At 40.1% G+C, this 10000-nt stretch overlaps 1 protein-coding gene across 1 annotated transcript in view; it reads right to left on the minus strand.

Moving 5' to 3' along the window:
- Positions 1-23: 23 nt before the first annotated feature.
- LOC121867825 (schwannomin-interacting protein 1-like) overlaps positions 24-10000 on the minus strand; it is a gene marked incomplete at its 5' end in the record, with an annotated part of 9978 nt that continues 1 nt past the window's right edge. Inside the window, 7 exon segments of the mRNA XM_042367947.1 lie at positions 24-366; positions 604-703; positions 1391-1502; positions 1893-2111; positions 3129-3244; positions 3930-4041; positions 9904-10000. The exon segment at positions 9904-10000 is cut by the window's right edge and continues 1 nt beyond it. Coding sequence (XP_042223881.1) covers positions 246-366; positions 604-703; positions 1391-1502; positions 1893-2111; positions 3129-3244; positions 3930-4041; positions 9904-9981 — 858 coding nt within the window. The 3' untranslated portion in view covers positions 24-245.

Below are 10000 nucleotides of genomic sequence, written 5' to 3' on the forward strand. Positions count from 1 at the left end.
TGAACCATTACCATCTTCTGTTACCATCTTCTGTGAGCCATTACCATCTTCTGTGAGCCATTACCATCTTCTGTGAGCCATTACCATCTTCTGTGAGCCATTACCATCTTCTATGAGCCATTACCATCTCCTGTGAGCCATTACCATCTCCTGTGAGCCATTACCATCTTCTATGAACCATTACCATCTTCTATGAGCCACAATTACCCTTCAGCGAGTACCATCACATAGCGTTGAGCCTTCTATCACTTCTTGACCATATTTTTCAACCTCAGAGAACTTGATTTACTCCTGGTTGGGGGCGTAGAGGCTGGTGTTGTCTTGGCACTGTCCACTGACCCTCGTAGACTCATCTCCTTGGCACCACTGAAAGAGAGGGAGAGGTGTGAGAGGGAGTTGAGTGTGAGAGGGAGGTGAGAGAGGGATTTGTGTGTGAGAGGGAGGTGAGAGAGGGATTTGAGTGTGAGAGGGTTGTGTGAGAGAGGGATTTGTGTGTGAGAGATTTAGTTTAATATGAACACCTGGAATTATATACACTCACTCACTCACTCACTCACTCACTCACTCACTCACACACTCACTCACACTCACACACACACTCACATATGTTTGGTAAGGTCCTCAATATCCACCAACATAGAGTCTTGTTCCATATGTAGGTCGTCTCTCTCCATCAAAAAGGTCACCAGGTCCTCATTCAAACCTGTAACAAAAACAACAGGTCATATCAGGTCACATCAGGTCACATCAGGTCAATAAATAATAATATGAAACCTACATCATGTTAATAAAGTTACAAAGTCTTTTATTTAGATTTGTAATATATTAATAAGATACTAAAGTGTCTTATTACACTTATATAAGTTATTAAGTGTTTTATTTATGCCTAAAACAGATTAATAAGTCACTATATAATAATTCAAACCTAAACCATTAAACCTTTTCATCTAAACCTATTATAAATTGGTTATTTTTGGTGGTAATTTGGTGACAGTAATATACCCATTAGCCAGATTCCCTCAGACCCGGAATTGAAATTTCCTCGGAAAATCGTTCCCAAATCCGGAATTTTTCATGAAAATTCCGGATTTGGGAACGATTTTCCGAGGGTCACATTTTCCGGCAAATTCCGAGAAAATTTCCCCGATACCCAGAAAATTCCGGGGAATGGGGGATATTTTTTTCCGGGTTCGAGAGAGTCGTCCGGTTACCTGGAAATGTGTCATTCCTGGAAGTGTTCTGGACCGACTGTTCCAGCTAACGAGGATAATACTGTTGTTATTATTATTTATGTTATTCAATGAGTGAATCAGGTGTGTTAAGAGTTTATGTTGAACTATGAGGTATGTGGTAGAGGGTTAATGAACTATGCGGTATGAGGTTTACTCACTCTCAATCTGCGTGTGGAGGTCGTTAACTATCACCTGAAGTTGGGCCACGTTCATATCTGTCAGAATCTGTCTACTGATCCTTCTCTTGCTGTCAGGGAAGGGGACACCGATCTGAAACACACACGACGACTATTATGGTGTACTCTGGGGGTGTACTCTGGGGGTGTACTCAAGGGTGTTAACTTATTGTACTCAAGAGGATATGTCAACATACAGAAATAGTTAAGGAATTTTCTCTAAAGTTTAATATATAAAAATATCTTCAACATTTGAGTACAATGGCAAACTAATCGTACTCAAGGAGTTAATTAATTTTCCCTGGAGTTTGAGGAGAATATTAAGAGTACAATGTTACATATTTCTTAAACCTAACCGAATCTAACCTAACCAAAACCTAACCTAATATAACCCAATTTAATCTAACCTAAACAAAACCTAACCTAAACTACCCTAACGCTAATCTAACCCAACCTAATCTAACCTAACCTAACCAAACCTCACCTTGTTAAAACTGGCTCTAACAATATCAGCAATGGGGCTCTTCTTTTTACTCTGTTTCTCTATCTCCATCTGCATCCTGGCCATCTCCTTGGCCTGGGCGAGGGCCATGCGTGCCTCGGCCTGCAGCTGTGCTTGTCGGGCGAAGAAGTCGACCTCCTTCTCCCGCACGTCGGGTTCGGAGCGAGACGCACACGTTCTTAGGGCCTGGGGTGTAGAGGCCTGCCGATACCAAGTGACCATTATAGTATTTCTACCCTGACTTGACCCTTAAGCCACGCCCCTCTTGTATACTAACAGCTGATTGGTTCCCCTGTGTACCTGGGCCATAAGCCACGCCCCTTCGTCTATACTAACATCCGATTGGTTTCCCTGTGTACCTGGGCCATAAGCCACGCCCCTTCGTCTGTACTAACATCTGATTGGTTTCCCAGGTACTCAGGGGAACCAATCAGATGTTAGTATATAAGAGGGGTGTGTCTTATAGGTCAGGTTAGTGTGGTAAAGGTACAGCTACATACAGTGTGATGTTGGTGGTGATGGACTACAGTAGGTTCAAACTGAGACCAATTATGAGACATTTTAACCTTTATTGATCACCTGAGGTAGTCCCCCCCATGTGCTGACCTGAGGATTAGTCCACCAAGAGCTGACCTGAGGATTAGTCCACCAAGTGCTGACCTGAGGATTAGTCCACCAAGTGTGTGTCAGAGTACAGAAGACTTTTGCCATTCACAGGTTTTGTGATTCGTGATTTCGATGATTTGGATTAACCAGATGGTGACTATGGTGGCTAGCTTGTGAGCCTTTTACCACAGGACAAGGAATCACTCCACACAGCATCTGGTGTTGTACTCTCAAGACTTTATTGTTTCTGTGTGAAAAATAGCCCCTAAAAGACTGGCTAGTGTCGGTGCTAGTGATGCTAGTGGGGTGAAATGTAAAAGGCACAAGTCAGTGATGAACCTGACAAAGAAAGTTGTATTATTAGACAAGATATAAGAGGTGACCAGTGTTGCCATGGCTGGTCAGTTGTTTGGTATACTGTACAGTGATGGACTAAAGGTAGAATAAGTTGGTATTTGTGGTCGAGCCAATTACCGCCATTCCTTGGAACCTAACCTAACCCTTGTGAATGGCAAGGGTCTACTGTAGAGAGTGTGTGTGTGTGTGTGTGTGAGTGTGTTGTGTGTGTGTGTGTGTGTGTGTGTGTGTGTGTGTGTGTGTATGTCATCTCACCTTACTGTTGCCAGAAGAAGTGTCAGTATCCCGGTCTTGGGTACTCTCAGTATCAGAACACTGGCTCTCACAGTCGCTGGCCGTCTCGTTCATAAAGCAGATCTGAAGGTTCATTCCTGACAACACAACAAGCAATATATTATTAATTTGCTATATAATAAAGAAATATATTACTATATCATGATACAGTATATATAACTTTCTATTGAGTAAATGTTTTATTACAGCGAGTTCTGCTATAGCTTGTTTTGATAGCAATTTGCTCTACTGATTTATGAATTAGGAGCGATATTTGTATAACGCGGCTTGTTTGCTATAACGCGATTTTTGCTTACTATTTCTCCAATTTTGTGGTATTAACTGTGAATATGGTAAAGAAGAATATCTCCAAAAAACGTTCTGGTGATAGAATTCGGTGATGATCGTAAAAGAAAGGATATAACACTTGAAGAGAAGCTCGATGTTTCAACAACCTCAAATCACCCTTCTCCCCCATCAAGTTACATTCATATTTTTTCAAGGTAAAGTGTTACATTTACTGTATGATTTCATTATTAGATATGAATGTAACATTTATTTAGACTGTGCTATCCTTTGTGTTAGGCTAACTACTAAATTTTTTCGATTTCAAGTAATCTGCACCTAACCCTATTTTCTCCATAAGCCCTGTTATTTCTATTACGCGATTTTCTATAACACGATATTTTACAAGAACACAATTATCGCGTTATAGCAGAACTTCTATACTTGCATAATAAAGTTTCAAAGCCACAAACAGAGATCAAGAGACAGACAGCTCACCACTCTGGAGTCGTGAGTGCAGTGAAGGTTTACGATGAGGCTTGTCAACAACTTGGTCTTCATCAAACCCCATAGCAAGTTTCCTGCGGATCTCCTCCCGATCGTTGCGTCGCTGCGGGAAAACAAAGCAATTAATTATGAGGCACAATCTAACGTGACAACATGTGGCCTTATGGTACAAGAATATACAGTAGTTAAGAAAATATAGTAAATAATTAAGAATATACAGGAATTAATTAAGAATATAAGAAAATAAGGAGTCTGCAATAAGCCGGTTGGCCTGTTCATGGCAGCTCCTGTCGAGAGTTACTCCCACTCTCTATCATCCATGAATCTATCTAGCCTCCTTTTAAAACTTTCCAGCGTTCCAGCACTTACTGCAAAGTTGCTAAGCTTGTTCCACTCGTCCACCGCCCTATTTTTGAACCAGTTCCTTCCTATCTCCCTCCTAAACTTATCCAACTTAAATCCGTTGCTCCGAGTCCTATCCTGCTGGGATATTATAAGAACTTTATCTATATCCCCTTTATTGATTCCTTTCACCCACTTAAATACTTCTATCATATCTCCCCGCACTCTTCGTCTTTCTAGGGAATGCAAGTTAAGTTTCTTTAACCTATCTTGATATGGAAGGTTTCTAAGTCCCGGAATCATTTTCATCATTCTTCGCTGCACCGACTCTAGTGAATTGATATCCATTCTATAATAAGGGCACCAGAACTGAACCACATAATCGAGGTGCGGCCTGACTCGCGCAAGATATAGTTGCAATAAGATCTCTGCACTCTTATTGCTTACACTTCTAGATATAAAACCTAATACAGGCAGTCCCCGACTTATGACGAGGTTAGGGACCCAAATCCAGGTCGTAAGTGGAAAATGCTTAAATAATACATATAAAATCTAAAATGGGTGTCTTTTCTTCTCAGCTCCACAAAACTCTAACTTTTAAGCTTGCCAGATATTTTAAAGTGAATTACAAAAGAAAATTTTGTCAGTACACAGCGCAATCACTGACGTTGGGACTCGAAAACACGTAATTTGAAAATTTTTTGGTACGACTGAGGCGGTCGTATGTCTGGGCTAAAGCTTATCCCAGAACACTAACAATAGCCTGGGTTAAAGCTTATCCCAGAACACTAACAATAGCCTGGGTTAAAAGCTTATCCCAGAGCACTAACAATAGCCTGGATTAAAGCACCACATTTACCCTGGCTGGATGGTTATAAAACGTTCTCTCGGGTTGTTCGTCATAATCCTCCGACCTTATGACTCGGATAAACTTCTCGACGATATCCTCCTCTTCATCGGCTCTGTTGACGTACGACAGCCAGCGCTTCTTGTTGTCGACGAGGACCGGCCATTTGAGCTGCTCCAAGAGGGTCGGGGGAGGACCTCTGGCCTTGGACGACGTGCCTTCATTACCCTCGGCCCGACCGTCGTTCCATAACAGCTTAGACACTCGGCCAGATTGACTCTTAAGAGACGTAAACACCCGGGTCGATACTTTGGTCGTGTGGGATTTAATGGACTGGAGGTTGACCGAGGAGAGGCCGGGAGGTAGAGAGAGACTGAGGCCGGGAGGTAGGAGTGACAGTGTCTGAGGTAGAGAGGCGTCATCTCTCGTACCTTGGGGCCTCCTGTAGCTTCCAAACATATTGGTCGACTGTATCACAACACTGTAATAACTGTACTGTAATAACTGTACTGTAACACTGTACTGTAATAACTGTACTGTAACACTGTACTACACTGTAATAACTGTACTGTAACACTGTACTACACTGTAATAACTGTACTGTATTGTAATAACTATACTGTACTATAATAACTATACTATACTGTACTGTAACACTATACTGTACTGTAACACTGTACTGTACTGTAATAACTATACTATACTGTAAATACTGTACTGTAACACTGTACTGTACTGTAATAACTGTACCAACACCAATATTATCTCATTACAGTAAACATTTTCTGTACCTTGCTAGAATTACATTATACTGTACTACCAAAACACTAGAATTACATAACTAACTCCTTCCTGTAACTACACAACTAACTGTTCTGTAACTGTTCTGATTAATAACAGAGAACATTTTACACCATAACAAATAGTGAACTGTTATAGGTGAACAATTAAACGTTCACTTCATAATGAACTACTAAATCATACTTAAACATTCAAAGTTAAAACTACACATTAACTGTATTTAATTATCAAACTAAACTAACCTAACCTAACCTAACCTAACCAATAACCTAACCTAACCTAACCTAACCTAACCTAACCTAACCTAACCTAACCAATCCTAACCTAACCTACAAATGGACAGTGATAACTTAAAATTCTCTGGATGAACAAAATACAATAACTACACCTGAACAAATATATATCTTATTAGTTCAAAGTGTTCACCATGTTCTAGAGATAATCTGAAGAACAAATTAACACGTGTATCCAGTTCTTCATAATTCACTAAGTTATTTTCAACATTATTTAACATTTATCAGATGTAATTACTTAAAGGATAAATGTTATAGATGTTATTTAAGAACTCAGGTAATGTTCACTTCACTGTTCATCAATAACTCTTGAGGTAATGTTCACTGTTCTCCACAATAACTCTTGAGGTAATGTTCACTGTTCTACACAATAACTCTTGAGGTAATGTTCACTGTTCTCCACAATAACTCTTGAGGTAATGTTCACTGTTCTTCATCAATAACTCTTGAGGTAATGTTCACTGTTCATCAATAACTCTTGAGGTAATGTTCACTGTTCTCCACAATAACTCATTAAATGTTCACAATAACAGCCCCACAAGTGTTCACAATACCCGGATGATGAACACAATAGTGAACACATGAGGTGGTCTAGTGGGGGTTCCTTACACCTGCAGTTCAGATGCCAATTAGTTTTTTAATTATAATTTACCATTTAACTTAAATATTTAATTATCTTATAAATAATAATTAAATCATTTATTTATTTATATATATTAAGAAATAAATTATATAAGATAAGATATATATAAAATTTACTTAGATATTTGATATAAAATTAAATATATGTAGGTACCCACAGAGCAATGTTGCCACGTCTACTACCCTGACCACTGTTGCCACGTCTACTACCCTGCCCAGGGAGGGAGGGAGAGAAGGAGAGGAGGGAGGGAGGGAGAGAGGGAGAGAAGGGAGGGAGGGAGAGAAGGGAGAGAAGGGAGAGAGGGAGAGAAGGGAGAGAGGGAGAGAGGGAGAGAAGGGAGGGAGAGAAGGGAGAGAGGGAGAGAGGGAGAGAAGGAGAGAAGGGAGAGAGCCTCAGATGGACTCAAGAACAACACACTCACATAGTCAACCACAACACACTTGAACTAACACACTCAACCATATTTTCCCAGATATAAGACACACTTACATAGTTAACGACGATGGACTTGACATTCTCGAGGGTCTCACCTTCGTCGTAGGTAAGTGTGTATAAGTCATTAACATAAATACTCTCGACCTTATACTGTCTCTTGTACTTGGGGAAGATGGAAGCTTTAACTACCACTTGAGATGGTTGTGGTGGTAAGCTGTGGTGGTAAGCTGTGGTGGCCAGGTGCTTCTGAGGGGCCATATTGAGGCTTAGAAGCTGGTCCAGGTTATCCTTGAGGGGAGTTGTGGTGGACATGTTTAGTAACTGGCCAAGGTCATCCTCGAGGGACGTGGTGGAGGGTGTGGTGGCCATGTTCAGTAACTGGCCAAGGTCATCCTCGAGGGGTGTGAGGGGGGTGGTGGTGGCCATGTTCAGTAACTGGCCAAGGTCATCCTCGAGGGGTGTGGTGGAGGCTGTGGTGGCCATGTTTAGTAACTGGCCAAGGTCATCCTCGAGGGTGTGGTGGTGACAGGTGTGGTTGTTGTTACGATACTACAGGCCCACACTTAACGCTCTTAAATCCGCACCAAGGAAAGGATTCCACCTTCACTTATAAAACACTACAGCTCATTACTTAACAGCCCTACACACACTATTAAACCTACTTAACGTACTTACCAAATTACTTATGCTTATTAAACCCTCGGATATTGGTTAAAACAATGCAAAAATGATTTAAAACTAAGTCAACCGATTTGTTTTAACATAAAGTCTTGATTTATTTTCTACAAGTGTTTACAGGTGTTTTAAGCGCACTTGTCATCCATTTCCTTAAATAACAAAATATTGATTTAATATTCATAAATTATCCAAATTTAAACATAATTTGGTTTATTTTCTAGTCTGGAGGTGTCCACAGAGTGTTCATAAAGTGTTCATAAGTGTTCACAGGTGTCCACAGGTGTTCATAGATGTTCATAAGTGTTCTGGGTGTCCACAGGTGTTCATAGATGTTCGCAAGTGTTTCACGGGTACTACGGTGCTACATAGATGTTCGCAAAGGTGTTCACAGTGTTATAGATGTTCATAAGTGTTCACAAAGTGTCCTAGGTGTTCATAGATGTTCATAAGTGTTCTGGAGTGTCACAGGTGTTCATAAGTGTTCACAGAGTGTCACAGGTGTTCATAGATGTTCATAAGTCATGGTATTACAGGTGTTCCATGAGTCATTCACAGGTGTTCATAAGTGTTCACAGGTGTTCATAGATGTTCACAGGTGTCCACAGGTGTTCATAGATGTTCATAAGTGTTCACAGGTGTTCATAGATGTTCATAAGTGTTCACAGGTGTTCATAAATGTTCATAAGTGTTCACAGGTGTCCACAGGTGTTCATAGATGTTCATAAGTGTTCACAGGTGTCCACAGGTGTTCATAGATGTTCATAAGTGTTCACAGGTGTTCATAGATGTTCATAAGTGTTCACAGGTGTTCATAGATGTTCATAAGTGTTCACAGGTGTTCACAGGTGTTCATAGATGTTCATAAGTGTTCACAGGTGTCCACAGGTGTTCATAGATGTTCATAAGTGTTCACAGGTGTTCATAGATGTTCATAAGTGTTCATAAGTGTCCACAGGTGTTCATAGATGTTCATAAGTGTTCACAGGTGTCCACAGGTGTTCATAAGTGTTCACAGGTGTTCAATATAACATGAACACCAAAATCTGGTCCACATATTAAACCAATTTCAGTAAAAATCTGTCAAAAAACCAACAACTTCGTCCACTATACACGTCACCAAAACCAAATCCTGGTTTAAGATAATTCACGAGGTTTTAACAGGGTTTATTTCACTGTTTTATCAAGTTTTAAGTAAACCAACACCATCTTGCTTACAGCCAGGGGGGAAAACTTGACCAAAATTACCACCAAATCCTCGAAATTTCACCACATTCACCACATTCTTACACCACTAAATATCCACACAGGTGTTTTTTTTCAGGTTTATGTGATTATGGATGGTTTAGTGAGGTTTAATAAGTGTTTTAAGTGAGAGGAGAAGGTTTATATGAACACACAGTAGAGACGAGAGAATAAAACTGTTATATTGTTCAATGTTTCCACGCTTAGCTGGTGACCCCGAGTGCTATGACGTCACGACCGCTCTCAAACCTATCCAATAAAAACATAACAAATTTGATCTAATTCCTATAATATAAACCAATTAACTAATTATTTAAACCATTAAATAAAGGTATTAAATATTACCACAACCTTAGGAATATATAATAACCCAAAATTGTTAAATATTATTAAAGAATTTTATATAAATGAAGACATGACGCAAAGACCCGAACACCGTCATAAGTTATTACCCAATCAGAGCAAGTTTCCCATTCTCAACTGATCGCTGATTGGTTGACGACGCCTCAACTTTCAATAGGTTGTTTATCTTGGATTCTTGTGGTTAACTATTTGATGACCAATGAATTAACCCTATTAATAACACCTCCTACTGTATAACACCACCATATAACACCATATAACACCATTTAACACCACATAACGCCATATAACACCACATAACACCACTATAGCGCCACTTACCCGCCTTTCCTCCTCTTTAGTGGCCTTTAAGTGCGCCTCTATAGCGTCCCAGTCTATCTTGGGCATGGCAGTTTCCATCGTGTACACATCGAACTCT

The sequence above is a fragment of the Homarus americanus genome, unplaced genomic scaffold (genome assembly GCF_018991925.1).
Source record: "Homarus americanus isolate GMGI-L3 unplaced genomic scaffold, GMGI_Hamer_2.0 scaffold57939, whole genome shotgun sequence".
Taxonomy (NCBI): Eukaryota; Metazoa; Arthropoda; class Malacostraca; order Decapoda; family Nephropidae; genus Homarus; species Homarus americanus.